The following is a 20,221-nucleotide window of genomic DNA, read 5'->3' on the forward strand; positions in this document are numbered from 1 at the left end:
TTTTCCTGGCACTGTTTCATACAAACTTTTTCAGATCTTTATATTACACCAGTGCCTGCTCCCTAATTTTCTACATTCCATTTTACTATTATTATTGAATTGAAATTATAATAAATATATTGTACATACCATCAACCGAGGTCACTTTGCCAAAAGGGGAAACTTTGCCTCTTGAATTTTCGACCAATAAAGGATTGTTTAGTTTTTGTAGTATTATTTCCTTTGATGAAAATGCAAATCTTTTAATAGGCACAATAACTGCAACAAAGCTGAGATTATTCAATATGCTCCAAATTTACAGAGGCAAAGTTTCCCCATTGACGGTATTTCAAATCGAATAAACATAACGAATCCCACAGTAACATTGTTGTCTTTTTAATTTTGTTTTTGTGGGGGTTTGTTTTGTTTGCTTTACGGCGCTTGCGACACATTTAGGTCATTTAGGTCATTTCAGCACCAGCAAAACGGTAGAAATGGGATAATGAAAATTTTTTTTGATTTACAAATTAAAAGCGTAGGAGAAAACAAGTAAGCGAAAGGGGACTGGTTCCAAGAGCACATTATCAGTGTTCTTAGTTCTAGATCACCTAAAATCTCATCCAGACACAAACACAAGATCCCACCTAAGAAGAACACAATCAAATGTTTACAATTTATGATATTCATAACAACAGAAAATTTAACAGTACATAGAGACGATTAACAAGGAAACAAAATATCATCTCCTCAAACCACAATGATACATTTGACTGTTTCCCTCCCAGCCAAGGACACACCTTCATAGACCAGGACAAAAGCAAGTACATTCCAAGATAGATTTATAAGGGATTAGAAGACGCCGTAAGTGCCTCCCTCCCCACCATGGGAGGACGTAAGACCCCAACCAATAGTGGAGGTTGTTGATATCAATTCATCGGCGCATAGCTGAGTCCTTGAAAAAGCTCTTTACTCACATTCTCTCACCGGATTCCGGTGTAAAATGAGTACCTGGCCGCTATCAGCGTTCGCATCTCTCTGTTGGTAAATTGTAATATCGCTAAACAAGCGTCATGTCTTTTACTATATTATATTACGAGTTGCTGTTGGTCAGGCACGCTTTGTAAAGCGATTTGAGCATGTTTATTGGACATTGCCCTATATAAATGCTCGATTTTTAAAAAAGGGTCCATTAGTCGTGACGTCACTTCCCTCGTAATGAAACATTAAACTGGTTCTAAACTATCGGAGCAATGGCGGACGCCATTAGTTCCATCACCGCCCTTATGAAATATTTCGACGAGCATAAAAGTGTATCCAGTGAAGAAAAACATTATAAATCTGATCATGTTTTGACTTTTATACATTCTGATCTTAATTGAATCTTGATTTTGGATCTAGCCAGCATGAAGAATAAAAAGTACCGATTTCTTTGTTTAGAACCAAGCTGTTCGGTGCAGGGCGGAAGTGACATCAGACTGTTGAATCCTATTGGTGATTCGTTGCCTCAAAACAGTGACTTGGATGCTGAAAACTCATTTTATAGAATGAACGAAATTTGTTAAATTATTGTGGGTTTTTACATTTTTATTTTATTATTTGTTTTATTATTGCCAGCATTTTAATGGGTAGGTCTCACTAAATTTGTCGATCAGGACTATAAACGTTTAAGGTTACACATAGTTTTGTGTATTGGTATGATATATCCGGCTGGCGGATGTTGTGAGTAATTTAACTATAAACCAGGGAACACTTAAGTGTTGCTGTTGGTCAGGGAACCCTTGTAAAGCGCTTTGAACACATTCAGTGGATATTGCGCTATAAATAAGCTCAATTTTCCTTTTATTTTATTTTTTAAATTTTTTGTTGTTGTTTTAAATTCTCTTAAGCGTTAAATAACAAGTTTGTGAATGGAGGGGATGTACTTAAGGCTGGTGTGTAAGTGTGTAGGTGTGTTTAAAAAAAAAAAAAGTTGGTTTTTTTTTAAATCTGTGTTTTGTTCACGATTGACACTGAATTCTGGAGGACGTAGATTTTAGGCTCAAATTTTACTCATGAAGTTCAAGTATTCGTATCCCACCATTAAGAAAATCAGGAAATCCTCCCTGATATTGAACAAATCAAAAGAAGATGCAAGCATGTGTTAGAAGAAGCACTTTCTCAGCCAGAACTCCGAATGCCAGCATCTGGACACACGTGTCAAAATCTTGCTAACCTGGGCCCTACCGTCATGCTCCTGGATGGGGTTCCTGACCTCCCACAGTGGGCAGGGAAGTACTTACTGTGTCGTCTATCCCTTACGTTTCCCAAGTCTTTGTCTTGGAATGAGATTACCTACTTGGTTTTGTCCCTGGCCCTGGCCGGATACCTTGGCTGAGAGGGAAACGGTCAATTATGTATAGTTAGATTTGGGAGATGATATAATTTTCCCTTGTAAATCATGTCTGTTATACACTGTAGTGTACTTTGCTTACATATTATGTATGATTTGTAAACATTTGTGTGTAATCCTCTAAGTGGGGATCTGTGCTTGTGTCTGGATGAGACTTTTCGGCGACCTCAAAATAAGTACTTTGATAGTGTGCTCTTGGAACCTACATCTGTTTCCTATTTGAACCAATTCCCCTTTGTCCTACCTTTTCATCGTTGCTTTATTTATAATTCTAGAACTTTTTATTATCCCATTAATTTCTTCCTTATTACCGGTGCTGATATAACCTTAATGTGTTGCAAGTGCCGTAAAACCCTTTAACCCATAGAGGCCCGGTGTTTACTAAAAAAATTCCGCTGAGGCCCAGTGTAAGGGGCATAACTCTTAACAAAAAAATACCAACACAAAGTTAAAAAATTATTAAACGAGAACCAAATGACATAAAATTATAATTTTAATTCCTTTTTATAGCCAGATAAATTTGCTTTCGAATGATATATAACATGACATGTTTTGATTTCAATAAATTGGGAAAAAAAAATATTTAAAAAAAAAACTCGTTCCCCGCACCCCCATTCCCGTCATTTTCGTCAATCTCGGACTCCGATTCAGTGTTCGAATCACCTTGATCGGGTGCTAACGCCTCGTCTTGTCCATCCCCACCATCGTTTACATCTTCTTTTTCTAGTTCGATATTGCTTTCATTTCCAAAATCCTCTTCATCGTCTACACCACTCTCCAAAACATCATTTCTAGCGCCACGCAACAAACTAGTGAGGTACGGGAATGCCATTTTTCTGAATTCGATTACTCACTTGCTATCAACTATATAAACGTGCGGTATAAAGGAAACGGAAATAGAACGATCGCATTACGTTTACAATGTTTCCGGTTTAGAATAAAACGAAGTGATTCGTTGCAATAACAAAGTAAACATGATCCATTTTTTCTCGGGGGCCGCGGGCGATGACGGGCGATGCGGGCCTCAACAGTCGCGGGCGACTCCAGGGGAAGCGGGCCTCTATGGGTTAAACAAACAATAAAAACAAACCGTCATGCTGAATCAGGCAAAAAGGCCAACGTTTCAGAAGTTGCCTTTTCTTCATGTCATTCCGGATTAGTTAATATCAATGATTGAAGAACAGTAGGAGGAAAATTGTATATGTACTTGGCACAGAACAGCCAGCTTAAAAAACAAAACAAATAAAAAAAAACAAAAAACAAAACAAAACAAAACAAAACAAAAAAAAATCCAAAGAAAAACAGGGACTAATATCATTGGATACCGAGAAATGTTGTGTAGGAGTGAGGCAAAATTAATCATTTCGAGACTTGGCAAAGTATGCATTGATATGCCTAACCACGCATGTTGGCCTTGAAGTCACTGAACTGATGTTTTCTGTGGTTACCAACATTAAAATAAAAAAAAAGGAACCGACTACAAGTGAGAGGAGGAGGAGGATGCTTTTATTCATAACCTGTTGCAAATGTTTTGTCGAAAGAAAAAGTATGATCCAACGCTTTTAGTTCAAAGCCAGTACACCAAAGACAAGTGCATTTAAAGCAACTGTTTTACCGATTCAGATGTTCGTGTAGACCCAAGGCAGGATGAGATAGAGGATGAGAATTACATTTCCTTATTTCTTTGGATATTAGGGTAAGCAAGACTTTTTTCTCTCATTAAATTTGGATTATTATTATTATTATTATTATTATTATTATTATTATTATTATTATTATTATTATTATTATTATTATTATTATTATTATTATTATTAGGCCTATTATTATTACTATTATTATTATTATTATTATTATTATTATTATTATTATTATTATTATTATTATTATTATTATTATTATTATTATTATTATTATTATTATTATTATTATTATTATTATTAATATCATCACATCATCATCATCATTATCATCATCATCATCATCATCATCAACTTTATTATTATTATTATTATTATTATTATTATTATTATTATTATTATTATTATTATTATTATTATTATTATTATCATTATTATTATTATTATTGAAATCTGGATTATTTTTTGTAATGATTTGGATTATATTTAAAAATTATCTGGCAATCCCGACACGTTCTGGATTCCTGGAAAAGAGAAAATTATGAGTAGCTAGTACTTAGTCCTTCTTAGGGCCTACTTGTCTACATTCACCTACCATTGTGTTTGAGTTTCACGGTAAATGTTCTAAAGTTATGTGTATACTGCATTATTATTCTTTAGATAAGCAGAATAATTGCCTCACTGGTTACAATTGCCAATGTTTTCACATTCAGATGCGCAATCAAGGATCATAACCAACTGCTAAGCCTTATGAATGACTGACGTGTGACGGTTGTAAAGCCGAAGCAAATATGCAGTGGCTACGTTCACGGCGACCTGAATGTAGTCTAGTAGATTCAGCCAGGCTATAAACATCTAAAAAAATCAGTCTTCTTTGAATGGGTTTTGAACCTCAAACGTCAAGTATTTTTTCTACTTCTGACCGAATTGTATCGGCCATGGCAGTTTAACGGCGAGGTGGTTCATTTCTTTTATCTTTCATTTCATACCAAACATGATGAGGTACTTTTTAATATTGACATTCTTTCTACTAGGCCAAAGCAATAGATAATCTGGAATTTTTGTTTGTTTAGTTTTCCAACATAATGGAGAAACAAAATCCATTATTTGTAATTCTCAAGTTCAAAACAATACAAAACTACCGGTTTTTGTTTTAGTTATTATTCTGATTATGTTGGTGATGTTTTCTGTTAAAAGAACACCAATTTTTCCAGATTTTAGTTAGAACAGTGTTCAAAGGCAGTGTTGACTCCAATTCAATTTTTTTTTTTTTTTGGGGGGGGGGGGGGCATAACCTTGCCTCTTTTTCAAAAATATTACTGTGCGATCCAGAATTAAAATGCAACCATACAAATGGTGTAATTTGAAATAACAAGACAAGCAGGTTTGTTTTGCTTTTAAACTGTTTTAGTATCATAAAAATTGTGAACATGGTGAATTTTAAAATAACATGCCGAAACCATGGCAGTCAGTGGCTTTGCAATTCTGAAAACCTTGGCAGTCAGTGAGTTAACAGCGTTGTCTCTGTTGAAAAAAATTGTAACTTCACCTAACAGGTCTTGGTGTGTTGCTGTTAGTCCTTTGTAAAGCACTTTGAGCATGTTTAGTGGCCAGGTACTCATTTTACACCTGAGGACGGTGAAATAATGTGAGTAAAGAGCCTTTTCCAAGGACTGAACTAAGCGCAAAGTGTCATACCACATTACCACAGTAGTAGTAGTAGTAGTAGTAGTAGTAGTAGTAGTTGCTGTACTACTACTACTACTACAACTACTACTCCTACTACTACTACTACTACTACTACTACTACTACTACTACTACTACTACTACTACTACTACAGTCGACTCCGCTTAATCGCACACCCTCAGCAGTTCAGGTTAGTGTGTCACTTCGGCAGTTTTCTATATCTATTTGAATTTGAAAGGTTTTGTGTAGGGTTGCGGCTATTTGGACTCGAGTCTGAATAGTCTCCCATGGCTATTCGGACTCAAATTCCAATGCGCACGAGTACGAGCAATCAGCAGATTATTTAGACTCATTCTGAATAGTCTCCCGTGGCAGTATAGTATTTTTTTTAAAAAATAGTTTAATTATTGATAATTACATACAATTAATGCAAATCAAAATTACGATTTTAGTAACTATCAACGCGTAGTCTAAACCCGCTATATTTGACGAGAAAGACAAAATCACAGATGAATTGGAAGTCCGGATAGAAATTAAAAAGAAAAGATTTAAAACTCTTAAAAAGTAACAAAAGTCAAAGTAACTGTGGTATAAATGAAAGGATAAATGAAAAGCTTTTCTAACAACATAACACGATGTCCAAATAAAATCAGGACAAAGAAAAAACATTGTGATAGTATGAGTATGAGGCAGGCAACAATCCTTCTACAGTCCAAAGTAGGGGTATGAGCTGTCAGTGTGATATGGGCAAAACAGAATTTCTTCTGATCTATTTTTCTATTTCTTTATCAATTCCACTCTCTGCCTACTGTCCACATTGTGTACGTCCTCCCCTCTGTATGTGCATGAACGTTATAAATAGTGCGGGGCGGTCCTTGGCAAGCTTAAGGACCACGGTCCTACGGTCCTTGGGAAATGAAGACCACAAGGACCGGTCCTTTTCGACATTGAACATTCCTGAGAGACTGTTGGAAATTCGAACCGGTTTGACCTTTGAGACCGTGGGATCGTTCATTCTTGAACCGTTAAAGACCGCTACACGATGAAAACCGTGGTCTACAGGAGTAAAACACACGGAGTAGTCACACTCATTTCAAATTGTAACCTAATTAGAGAAGAGGGGTGATGACTTCTTTATTTGCTCACCGTACTTCATTGTTACTTCGATAATTTAATAAAATTTGAAATTTATCCCCATTAACGGAGATAATGGCATCGCCCAAGGCGTTGATCGAGTTGTTCGTGGCGTTGATACACACACGCAACTCCTACCCCCTCCCCCCCCCCCACACACACACACATTAGAGGGCAGCGAGCATTGAAGAGTAAGAGAGAGACGTGAAATTATAATTAGAGGGGATGGATGAGGTAATAAGAGGGGTCGATGGTGACTTTTCGCCAGATCTAACAAACTCAGCTACCCATTCATTGCTGAGTAGACAGGGATTCAGAAAAAACTCGACTGCACCCGGGATCGATCTCTGGCCCTTTGCGTATAAAGAGAGTGCTCTATCAACTGAGCTATCGGGGTCCCCAAATATTCTATTGGACTTTTTTAAAATTCAGACGTTATAACTGGGTTTTTTGGAAGGAAGAAACTAATGAAACTCATATTATTTGATTAGTAAAAACACCAAACGAAATTTTAATATTATTGTATTATTTTAAATGACAACACTGCGATAGAAAGGAGTGGTGACAAGAGATGGACAAAAGAAAACAAAAATCGGATTTGCTACTTGCTAGGTTCGACACACACACAACACACACACACACACAAACACACACATCTTTAGTAGTCACATACATTTCAAACAATAACCCATTAGAGAAGAGGGGTCATGCCTTCACCATAGATCATTGTCATTGCGATCATTATGGTGTAGTAAATTTTGAAATTTACCCCGTATAATGGAATCGTCCAAGGCGTGCGCCTCCTGTTCCCCCCATCTCACACCCGAAAGGGCGGTTTGCGGAGTGGAGGGAGGTGGTCGTCTGCCTCTATGGTCGTCTGTGTCGTTTCGTGCAAAGGGGGGTGGGTGCGATTAATTAAGTGGGATGGGTGGTGATTGGTGGAAGATAGGCTACCGAGGCAACGAATCGCTGGGGAAGTAGTAGGCTATGGCGCGAGACCGTTGAAAGGTGATAAGAAGTGAGGACCGCCGCCGGTCTTCCCCTATGGGACCGGTATCCGGTTCACAGCTAAAAGACCGTGGGACCGCCAGTCCAGACCGGTCTTCAGCGCGGCACTAGTTATAAATTATAAATTGAGCTTTTATATAGCACAATATCCACTAAACATGCTCAAAGTGCTTTACAAGGGGTCTCTGGCCAAAGTAACATTTAACATTTAGGACGGGACATGACGCCTGTTAGGCGATATGACAAATATTTCGGACAGAGACAACGCTGTTAACGGCCAGGTACTCATTTTACACCCGAGTATGGTGCGAGAATTTGAGTAAAGAGCCTTCTCCAAGAGCTCAACTATGCGCCGATCGGGGCTCGAACCCATGGCAAACATGGCATTATAACAATGTTTTGTGTAGCGTCAATGTCTAATGGTTTGGTGCTTCACTTCTGACCCTGGTGCCAGTCCAGCTGTGAGTAGTGCAAGGTTGAATTTATGGGGAAGATTCTTTTCCCTCATACTCTCACTATACTTTTGTGTAAATAACTACCTGGCCGGGAACTGTTTTGTTTGTGGGAATAAGAAAAGATACATCATGTCTTGTCCTACACCATGGTGGTGTTGCTGTTGGATTGGGATTCTTTGTAAAACATTTTGAGCACAATATGTAGATATTGCACTATATGAAGTTCCCTTTTCTTTTCTTTAAGTTTTGCATTGTGTTTTCCAAATTTTAACTTTAAAGATATGGCGACAACTTTGGAAGCAAGACTCCAGTACTTGGAGACAAGAGAAGAGGCAAACACCAGAGATATACTGAGGTTGAAAACTGAAAATGTGGAGCTTAGGACAAAAATCTATGAAATAACTGGAGAAAATGCTGAAGCTCTCACGAATCTGAAAGAAATGGACACAAAATTTCAAAAACTTGAAAATGATTTGAAGGAGGTTTTTGGTTTTCGGGAAAGCCTCAATGAGCAATTGCGCAATTTGGATTCAAAGGTTAGTAAGAAGAAATGTAGAGTGTAATGTTCAGATAAAGGTAAAGAAAATGTGTGTATGAAACAGTTGCAGACAAAGCAAAGAATAAACTTAAAAAAAAAAAACAACAAAAAAATAAACATCTAAAAAAATCAGTCTTCTCTCTTTGAATGGAGTTTGAACCTCAAACGTCAAGTATTTTTTCTACTTCTGACCGAATTGTATCGGCCATGGCAGTTTAACGGCGAGGTGGTTCATTTCTTTTATCTTTCATTTCATACCAAACATGATGAGGTACTTTTTAATATTGACATTCTTTCTACTAGGCCAAAGCAATAGATAACCTGGAATTTTTTTTTGTTTAGTTTTCCAACATAATGGAGAAACAAAATCAATTATTTGTAATTCTCAAGTTAAAAACAATACAAAACTACTGGTTTTTGTTTTAGTTATTATTCTGATCATGTTGGTGATGTTTTCTGTTAAAAGAACACCAATTTTTCCAGATTTTAGTTAGAACAGTGTTCAAAGGCAGTGTTGACTCCAATTCAATTTTTTTTTTGAGGGGGGGGGGGGGGGGCATAAAATTGCCTCTTTTTCAAAAAATATTACTGTGCGATCCAGAATTAAAATGCAACCATACAAATGGTGTAATTTGAAATAACAAGCCAAGCAGGTTTGTTTTGCTTTTTAAACTGTTTTAGTATCATAAAAATTGTGAACATGGTGAATTTTAAAAAAACATGCCCAAACCATGGCATGAAGTGGTTTGCAATTCTGAAAACCTTGGCAGTCAGTGAGTTAACAGCGTTGTCTCTGTTGAAAAAATTGTAACTTCGCCTAACAGGTCTTGGTGTGTTGCTGTTAGTCAGGAACCCTTTGTAAAGCACTTTGAGCATGTTTAGTGGCCAGGTACTCATTTTACACCTGAGGACCGTGAGATAATGTGAGTAAAGAGCCTTTTCCTAGGACTGAACTAAGCGCCAAGTGAGTGTCATACCACATTGCCACAGTAGTAGTAGTAGTAGTAGTAGTAGTAGTAGTAGTAGTAGTAGTAGTAGTAGTAGTTGCTGTACTACTACTACTACAACTACTACTCCTACTTCTACTACTACTACTACTACTACTACTACTACTACTACAGTCGATTCCGCTTAATCGCACACCCTCAGCAGTTCAGGTTAGTGTGTCAATTAAATGGAGAAGATAAAAATATCATCGAAGCACCAGCTTTCATGTGCCTTTCATGTAGGACCTTCCCCTAAGAGTATTCTACGGGCTCTGGACCGTAATGTTCAAGACATTAGACTCGTTAGAAGGGGTTTTTTTTGTCTCTTTTACTCTTTTTGGTTTAATTGGGGAGAGGGGTTTTAACTTTCTTTTCTTATTCATGTTACATCGACAACACAATGTGACATTACTGTTTGTAAGAATAGCAATTGTGAAGCGTTGATTGTAGTAAAGCCCTGTCTCATGTGCATTGTAAATGTCATTAGAGTCGTACTGCTGGATAAGTTGTTCAACACGTTTATTTGTGAATTGTTGTGCTGACGAAGGGTTTGTACCCGAAACGTCCATTGTCTGTTTTGTTCCCATACGAAGCCTTTCCATTTTCACTCTTTCGTCAGTATTTTACGATCACCGGCTTCAGGCAGCCCTTACCGTTTTCTACTTTTCCATTGGATTGCAGAAGAGACATCAGCATAGTGTTTTTCATCATGCTATTTTTTCTAAAAAACGATATTCTGTCGACCTTTCCATCTAAAAGGCCAGCCTTCTGATGGTGAAAAAGACATGCCTTGAGTTGATGCCAGTTCAGTTGCCTTTTGAGCATATCAATGTGGACATGGACCGTATAGATCAATCAAAAGATGAGACGCGAGTCCTCTCTATAATCCTTTCTTATTGTCCATGGCCCAGTAGAGGAAAATAATGCACAGGTAGAGAAATGCAATCGAGCGGTCAGATAATGTATACAAACACACAGCATTGGATGGACTGTGATCAGGTTTCACACATTGTGATGCAGACAGCAAGTGCAGACAGTAAGTGAGTCAATTAGCCCGTCGTGTCTGGTCATCCTTTGATGTCAATTAACAAGCATTGCGTGTCATCTGTTTATCGGGAATATGTAGCGTATAAGCGGAGTGCGATTAACCGATGTGCACTTCAGCGGAGTGAACTGTACTACTACTACTACTATTACTACTACTACTACTACTACTACTACTACTACTACTACTACTACTACTACTACTACTACTACTACTACTACCACTACTACTAAAGTCTCGGCCATTAAACAGGTCATGTCTTTTCTATCTCGGTGGACGTGGCTACAGGAACTGATCTGACAAGATTTTACCTACTGCACAAGTGGACACAGTCGTTAATTGGTCTTTTACTGTGCAAATAGCCTTCTTCAATTTTAACTCTGTGCCGTCCCCCCCCCCCCCCCCCAACCCCTATACTAACCTCTTCGCTGAGCAGAGTGATGTCAATTTCATTCCTATTATATTTTTCTTTAGTTGTTGTTAACTTGATAGAGTATGCATTATTGCTGTACTTAGTCCAGGGACTACAAGCAGTATGCATGATTGTCCTCTCTGTCTCTCTTATGTTTTCCCCTATCACTCTATATAAATCTCTTTAATTTGTTTCTTTAAATGTCATTACTCTGATTTTTCAATAATGGAATAGTAATCTTTTTTTCTTTGTTTCAGATAAACCGTATGAAGGATAATGAGGACCGAGTGAGCGTTCTGGAGACTGGAATAAACGAAGCAAGACAAGAGATTACCCAATATTCTCAGTCTATGGCTGCAAGACTGGATGCATTGGATGGAAACGGCATCCCACAAAATTCTGTGGTAAAAATATTCTAATCAGAACAAAATATGCTCTAATTTTTATAACTCAAGCCCATTTCGACGTTGAAAATGATTATGTAATATAGATCATTTGTAACATTATGAAACAGGTACAAACAATGATAAGGGGAAAAAATGGGGCTTAAGAAATATCTTATAAAAGGCAGGGGTTGTAAAATACAAGTTTGATATACACATTTTGGATTATTGCATTAAGAATTTATAGACAGAAACTATACAAGCAACAGACAACTCCTATTACTGAGAAGGGCCTCAAAGAAATAAATTAAGAATGTTGGAAGCAGATCACTGATATTGAGATTAGAAAAACGATTTCTGTTAGGAAGGAAAGATTTAGGAAGGTCATCCAAAAAAAAAAAAAATGGATTGACTGACCATTTAGAACAGTCAAATATGTGAGTGGAAGTTACACAAATCATTTTGTGTTTGATATTTGAAATCGTTTGCATACAGTGCAACCTCGATATAACGACATCGTCGGGATAGGGAAAACGTGTCGTTATAGAGGGATGTCGTTACAGAGAGGTTTCCTATGTGTGTATATCAGGAGGTATTTTGGGTCTTGTGTAGTGAATGTATACTTTTTCATTTTCCCTCTGTAGTTTATCCGGGCTTGGGACCTTCATCATACGCATACATGACCACATTAAAAAACATTTTTTTGTTGTTTTTTGTTTTTGTTTTTATTTTTTGTTGTTTTTTTTTTTTTTTGTCTTTTTTCATCTTTTTGTTTTTGATTTTTTTTATTTATTTATTTTTTTCTATTTTTTTTAAGAAGTCGTCAATCTTTGTCTGTGTTTGTCTGGAGCAGATGATCTCACACACCTTGTCTTCGGTACGATCTAGTAGATCAAAAAGCACTGATCCATTTTAGATTTGCTGTGCAAAGTGCCTGAGGGTGAGCAGCGCCATATAAGCTTCCTTTCCTGTGACTTGCGGTGGTAGTGGTGTCTCCTCTTCATCCTCATTATCTGACTCTGACACGGGCTGTTGTCTTGCTTGCAGTATGTCCTCGATGATGTAATCTTGTAATAGTTACGAACAATTTCATGGTAGACAAACACCTTCAAGGTTTGTCGGACCAGAAATGTCGTTATACAGGGGTTTTGCTGAAATGTACGTCGCTATAGAGGGGTTTTTATTACTAATGATATATAGTAAAATAAAATGGGACCTGAGTACCATGTCATTATACAGGGAATGTCGCTATAACGGATGTCGTTACATCAGGGTTGCACTGTATTTTACTAGAACTTCACTCACATTTTGTTTTTTTATTAAATGTGATGATTTTTAAAATTCTGCTTGAAAATAGATTAATGTATTTGTATAAATTTTTATGGAAATTAGTTGAATGGTTCGAAAGATGTTGTCCCTATGTCCCCTGGTTTGAATTTATATAAATGCATAAAAATGTAAAAAGATTGAATTAAAAATAATAGCGACACTTTAAATATTGATTTAATAAATTGAGATTATATTTCTGGTCGGTCTCTAGTCCGAACTTGTGTGTGTATATTTTGAAAAATAGTATTTAATTTAAATCACAGTTGCAAGAGAAATGAACATGTATGGAATAGAGCTCCTTGGAATATGCGAGAGTGGATGGAATGGATAAGGACATTCCACGCTCTCATCTGGACAACATATTATTTATTTTATACAATTATCTGGTGACTTTCGCCATTATTGTGTTATCGAGTTGAAAGATAAATGTTTAATAGTTGATCAAATTTGTTCTTGTTGGTAATATCTAGTATTTCTGGTGGGAGAGTGTTCTATTCCTTGATGGTTCTTGCGAAGAAACTGATTTTATATGTGTTGAAATATTGTGGTAGAGTTACTGCTGTTTTGTTGGAATGTACTGTTCTGTGGAGGAGTTGGAGGCGTTGCTCTTTCTGCCTACTCTCCAGTGTTTTCCATTGCAACAATTTCAGGGCCTCGGTAACTCATCCTGGTTTGCAGTTGGTGACAAACCTTGAAGCTACCCTTTGAACTTGTTGGATTTTCTTAATGTGGCCCTGCTGATAAGAATCCCACACTGTGCATGCATATTCCAAGACGGGTCTGCCTAAGGCATTGTATACTTGTTTTTTTTCTCCTTCGGGGGGCACTGGTGCAGGTTCATCCTCAGGAAGCCAAGGGTACGATTTGCTTTTGCCACAATATTATCAATATGATTCGTTTAGCTGGATTCCCGAGTAGGGTATTGTTTTCATGTGTTTTAATAACTGACCGCTTATTTGGTAGTCATAATATTTTTGCTGTTCTTTGTTTGTTATTAATAATAAATAATGCTGAAAACTTATATAGCGCTTAAACTCTGAGACACCAGACTCTAAGTGCTTAAATTACAAATTACTTTGGCTGAAACATACTCAATCATACACACTAGCACACACACACACAACACAACACAAACCAGACACCTATCTTACTTCTCATATCATCTACTAAAGTCGAAACAACTGCGGGTGGTTGGATGGGAGCATCACCCTTGAATCATATACCTATGATGTTCGCATGGGTGTACGATCCGATAGTGATGTCGTTTCTTCTTCTCTTTACTAGCCTATCCTGCTTCTTTGGTTTGTGATTGTATTTTTGACAGGGGATATATTTTTTTTCTGTAAATCTTCGGCCTGTTTGTTCTTGGTTATTTATAATTTAGCTTATGATATCTTTAGGTTATGATTTTGATTTACATTTGTACTATTTTTGTTAGATTGCTTGTTTTTTTGTTTCAGTGGTCTCTCATATAACCTCAATTGTGTTGGAAGAGACCTAAAGCAACAAACAAAAAAAAAAAAAAAAAAAAAAGTCGAAACAGATGTGCTTTAAGCAAACCTTTAAAGAAAGACAAAGATTCTTTTTCATGAATGCTCTGTGGTAAGGCGTTCCAAACAGAGGGTCCAAAGTTTTCCCATTATTGCAGATTTTTGACACTGATTCGTATAGTTGTACCATTACGATTATTCCACAGGTTGGTTGTCTATAAAAACCACCAAAGAGGATTTCTCCTCCAGATAATTTCGCAATTAGTTTCTGCATTTCTTTCGACCAATGTTATATTCCTTTCCACCACTATTATGACACCTTCGCCTAGTGCAGGATCCTTCCGGTAAGGTGGTGGGTCGAGTTAGTTGTCGTTATATTTGGATTTGCTCTCACTATCTTTGTTTAAGTGTGTTTCCGTTGCAATTAGAACACTGGGACGTTAGGGACGTTTTTATTAGTTGTTCCAGTTTAAACTTTTTATTTACGCTAATTAAAGTACAACAATTCAGGTAAATAACCGTGATTGTGTTTCTTGTATTTGTTCCTCCATTATTTCTACTTGGATCGCTGGGCTGATCTAAATTGTCTGGTGTGTATTTAATTGTTGTGTGTTTATAGTCATCAGTTCTGTAGTCTTGTCATTTCAAACTTAACCAGACTCATAAGTATAACCTTGATAATGATAAATATAAGTATAAGACTCATAACCGATTCATACGTAATTTAAAGTGACAATTCATATAAACGACGGTGATATTCAAGCTTGTTGGGTTTATGCTGATATTTTTATTCAACTTTGTTTTTTCCCCCAAAAATATACAGATATATTTTGTTAGCTGCAGGTCTACATTTGATGTCCTGTTTGTGGATAGGGCATTTCACTAAAACGTATATGGTTAATATTGTCTTGAATATATATTTTAAAAAAATAAAATTACTGAATTAATTAATTTTTTTTACGGATAAATGTGACTGACTAATGTAAAAATAATTGCTGAGGCCAACAATACAAATCATTTTTTAAAAAAGAATCAGTGAGCAAAACAGTACTATTTGGATAAAGTTCTTTATATAAATGTCATTATTGGTGATATGTTTATGGTGTATGTGTGTGTGTGTGTGTGTGTGTGTGTGTGTGTGTGCATCTGTGTTTTAGAGAGAGAGAGAGAGAGAGAGACAGACAGACATAGGGAGGGGGAAAGAGAGAGAGAGAGAGAGAGAGAGAGAGAGAGAGAGAGAGAGAGAGAGAGAGAGAGAGAGAGAGAGAGAGAGAGAGAGAGTTGCTTGTATTGTTTATCAATAAATAATTTTGATTTTCTTTCTTTTTTTAAAAATCACAGCCCAATATGCCCAAAGTGTAGTGGATGTCAACGTCAAACCAACTCGTAGGATCAAAACAAATAAGAAAATAAAACTGGACAAGTGTCTTGACACTTATCAAGAATCTCCAAGCTTCGATGGGACTTCTTGCACTGTAAATCCCCAAGTTGATGGAGACTACCTTGTATGTGTTGTTTTTGTTCAAAAGGGAGAAGGTAAAATTGACTTGTGCGGCGATGTGGATGACACGGATGGTGGCTACTACATGGGAACGACTGATAATACAATCAGTGATGTCATATGTTGCAGTCGTGTCTTCAGTATGAAAAAAGGACAGACATTTTCGCTAATTGTGGAGCGATTGAAGGGAAATGCATATGTAGATTGGTGTGAGTTATATGTTCACCTTCTTTGAATCATTTCTTTGGTAAAAGCTGCAATGACTGCTTACCGTATGATACCTTACCTTACCAGAGTTCCATCTCCCTACAAAGATTGAATGTCATGGAATGCCATGCTTCATACTCAAGGGCCATTACTGAGGAGTCGTATATCCTTCTTCCAGGTGTTGCCTCCACATATTCTATCCAAGACTTCCTTGGTTTGCCTCTTGCCTTGGTGCTTGCTACTTTTCCCTCTAGCACTGATTTTTGGATAATGTTGCATCTTCGAACGTGTCCATAATAGGTCAGTTTTCTTGTTTTAACTTCATCCGACAGTTTTCGAGACCCTTGTCTTTTATTAAGAAGAATCAGGATGTTTGATTTCTTTCTGGTCCACGGTATTCTCAAAATTCTCCAGTTCACCTTCTTCTCAAAGGCATCAATTTTTCTTTCTATCTCCTGCGTTATGATTCAGGTTTCACAGGCTTAAAATGATGTGGATCATATGTAACATTTAGCCATATACACTTTTGTTTCTCTCGATATTTTGATGCCAGGGAGGATTTTTCCCATTTTCATCAAGTTTGTTTTGGCAATGCTGATCCTTCTTTTGACCTCTGCATTAGATCTGTCATCTTCTGTGATGTACTGGCCGAGGTATGTATAAGCCTGTATTTGTTTCTACTGCTTTTCTATCCTCTGTTATAGTGGGTTTAGTGCTCATGTGTTTTCTTTTTCTGGATATTGATTTTCAGTCCATAATTATTATTGATTCTGTCAGTCTCATCGACTAGTTTCTGCAGGTTTTCGTGGTTTGTTGCCAATAGTACTGTATCGTCTGCATATCTCAAGTTATTGATGTTTCTTCCATTCACAACTACTCTGTGCATCATCTCTATTTCTCTGAATATGAATTCTGTGTTTAGATTGAAAAGCATTGGTGAGAGGACACATCTTTCTAAAAAGTGCTTGCTACCATCTGTTTAGGACACGTCATGGTGATTAAAATTAAACTTGGGGTTGTTTTTGCATATCAATTAGTTAGAATTTTTTGGAGTTATATGTCTAATTTTAGTCGAAATTTTTATGATTATTTTTTGGCGTTAATCATCAAATTAGACCTCCTGTTACCTCAAAGCAATATTGGAGTTAGATTACAAAATTGATTTTTGACTACAAGTACCACCTTAAAGAGCAAGGCGGGTTGGAGCAACTTCTCCTACCAGGAATGTCTCTTTCGAAAACTTAGCTGTTTTATTAAAATGCAGAGTTCAAATTTTGAGGCAACAGCTTACTCATAACAGTCTTCTGTGTGGAATGAAACCATTAAAGTCACTTGCTGTATAGTTGCATTGATAACTCTGGTAAGCAAAGGGATTAAGAAAATCCTGTTTTGAAGTCGAATCGCTCTGCAAAACTATCCACTTGGTCGATTTATATTTGAAGGACGAGTTTACAGGCCCAAATTTTTAATGTATGATTTGTCAGAATATGGCAGTGCCAGATTGCCATCCGTTGATATTTCTAACTTAATTACTCAAATCCATGATAAGTCTAACCATTATATTGACAATGTAGCAAAGTTTACATACGGTAATCTCATTTTTGAAATCTAAATTTTAGCCATTTGTGCGGCTATATGGTCTTGTGGTATGACACTCGCTTTCGTATCAGCAGGTCATGGGTTCGAGCCTCACTCTGCGTGTAGTTGAGTCCTTGGAAAAGGCCCTTTGCTCACATTATCTCACCATACTCAGGTGTAAAATAAGTACCTGGCCAGTAACAGCGTTGTCTCTTTCTGAAAAAATTGTAATATCTCCTAACAGGTCTCATGTATCGTTCCATTTGTTTAGTGTTACTGTTGGCCAAGGGTCCCTTAGTAAAAGCTCTTTGAGCACGTTTAGTGGATACTGCGCTATATAAAAGCTCAAGTTTGTATTTTTAAAATATTTATTTTATTTCATTTTTTGAAAAAAATTCAGGTAGTATGTGATTTGCCATGTTTGTTTGTTAATGATGTAAATAATTCGATGTATTAATCTGATTGCTGTATCTAACTTTTATTATTATTATTATTATTATTATTATTATTATTATTATTATTATTATTATTATTATTATTATTATTATTATTATTATTATTATTATTTATTATTATTATTATTATTATTATTATTATTATTATTATTATTATTATTATTATTATTATTATTATTATTATTATTATTATTATATATCAAATGGGAGGAAATACTAATCGAGGACACCGTAGGAAACAACTGGAGTAGATTTACCAGAGTACTTAACCAATGCTTCGAGAAAAACATCCCGAAAAGCAGAGGGAACCGGGTTGGGAGAAGAAATCAACCTTGGATGACGCAGGAAGTGAGAGAGGCATTACGGAAGAAGAAGGCAGTAAATAGAAGATACTCTAGAAGCAAAAAGGAAGAGGATTGGGACAAATACAAAAGAGTGAGAAACGCAACTACTAAAATAGTCCGACAAGCGCATCAAAAGTATGAGAACAAGATAGCAGAGGAAACGAAAGAAAATCCTAAAGTATTCTGGAGTTATGTAAACAGTAAAATGAAGACAAGACAGGGAACCTGTGACATAAAAAAAGAAGATGGCACTTGGGCATCTGAAGATGAAGACAAGGCAGAGGTGCTAAATCTCTTTTTTGCAAGTGTCTTTACAGTGGAGAACCAGAAAAACTTGCCAGATATTGCTAAAAGAAGTAATATAGATACTACACAATGGCCGATTACTGAAGAGGGAGTAATGAAGAGACTACAAAACCTAAAGGAGAGTAAATCACCTGGACCTGACAAACTTCATCCTTACATCCTAAAAAACTTAGCAGAGCAGCTAGTAGAACCCCTAACCAAGATATTTAACCAGTCGATGAAAGAAGGAAGACTACCAAGGGAATGGAAAGAAGCTAACGTCACAGCCATATTCAAGAAGGGAGACAGAAAAAATCCAGAAAACTACAGACCAGTGAGCCTGACATCTGTCGTCTGCAAGCTCATGGAACAGCTGATTAGAGAAGAAATGGTTGATCATATGACCAAGAACAAACTATTCAGCAAAGATCAACATGGTTTCATGGCGGGAAGGTCTACAGTAACAAACCTACTTGAAACAATGGATGACTGGACGAGAGACCTGGAATTAGGCAACAATTTAGATGTCATATACCTCGACTTCAGAAAGGCATTTGACAAAGTTCCACACTGGCGCCTAATCAGGAAATTGGAACAGTATCAAATTAATGATCAGACAGTCAAATGGGTCCGAGATTTCCTCAAAGATAGAAGACAAAAAGTGATAGTGAATGGAACAGCATCAACAGAGAGACTAGTAACAAGTGGAGTTCCACAAGGAAGTGTACTGGGACCAGTTCTCTTCCTGATTTATATCAATGACTTGCCAGACAATCTATCATCTAAATGTAAAATCTTTGCCGATGATACTAAGCTCTATGGAGTAGCTAATACAGAAGAAGAAAGAAACACCTTACAACAAGATTTGAAAAAGCTTGAAGAATGGTCCGAAATATGGCAGATGGAGTTCAATGTAGATAAATGTGCAGTTCTTCACCTAGGAAAAAACAACAGAGAAGCAAACTATATAATGAAAGAAAAACCCCTGCAGAAATCCAATGGGGAAAAAGACCTAGGAGTATTTATTGATAGGAAGCTAAACTTCAAGAAGCAAATTCAAGATGTTCAATCTAAGGCTAGTAAAACACTCGGAATAGTGAAAAGAAATTTCAAGAATCTGAAAACAAAACACATGACTACCATCTACAAGACTATGGTTAGATCAAAGCTGGAATATGCTAACTGCATATGGTATCCGAAGTTTGAGGGAGACAAAGACTGTTTGGAAAGAGTGCAAAGGAGAGCAACAAAACTTATCACACACCTGAAAGACAAAACATACTGTTAGAGATTGAAAGAATTAAATCTCCCGACCTTAGATTACAGGAGAAGAAGGGGAGACATGATCCAAACATATAAAATAGTAAAGGGAATA

At 36.7% G+C, this 20,221-nt stretch overlaps 1 protein-coding gene across 2 annotated transcripts; it reads left to right on the forward strand.

Moving 5' to 3' along the window:
* The first annotated feature begins 491 nt into the window (after positions 1–491).
* LOC144956586 (uncharacterized) lies at positions 492–18,321 on the forward strand. 2 transcript variants are annotated; one of them, XM_078887183.1, is made up of 4 exons: positions 492–4,064; positions 8,573–8,829; positions 11,532–11,678; positions 15,818–18,321. In XM_078887183.1, exons 2-4 carry the CDS (start codon positions 8,575–8,577, stop codon positions 15,836–15,838), a joined length of 423 nt encoding a protein of 140 aa, XP_078743309.1. In that variant the 5' UTR covers positions 492–4,064; positions 8,573–8,574; the 3' UTR covers positions 15,839–18,321. The 2 variants fall into 2 exon arrangements, with proteins under 2 accessions (XP_078743309.1, XP_078743308.1); XM_078887182.1 differs by lacking the exon at positions 492–4,064 and adding an exon at positions 4,522–4,623 and having other exon boundaries at positions 15,818–18,320.
* The last annotated feature ends 1,900 nt before the right edge of the window (positions 18,322–20,221 follow it).

This window comes from Berghia stephanieae, chromosome 11, assembly GCF_034508935.2.
Source record: "Berghia stephanieae isolate SIO BIC M18660-M18661 chromosome 11, UCSD_Bste_1.3, whole genome shotgun sequence".
Taxonomy (NCBI): domain Eukaryota; kingdom Metazoa; phylum Mollusca; class Gastropoda; order Nudibranchia; family Aeolidiidae; genus Berghia; species Berghia stephanieae.

What these genes read in the sequence shown, in the direction of transcription:
- LOC144956586 (XM_078887183.1), top strand. Translation starts at nt 8,575, where the DNA reads ATGGCGACAACTTTGGAAGCAAGACTCCAGTACTTGGAGACAAGAGAA. An exon ending in TGCGCAATTTGGATTCAAAG is followed by an intron (nt 8,830 to 11,531) that starts GTTAGTAAGAAG and finishes TCTTTGTTTCAG; the next exon opens with ATAAACCGTATGAAGGATAA. An exon ending in GCATCCCACAAAATTCTGTG is followed by an intron (nt 11,679 to 15,817) that starts GTAAAAATATTC and finishes TAAAAATCACAG; the next exon opens with CCCAATATGCCCAAAGTGTA.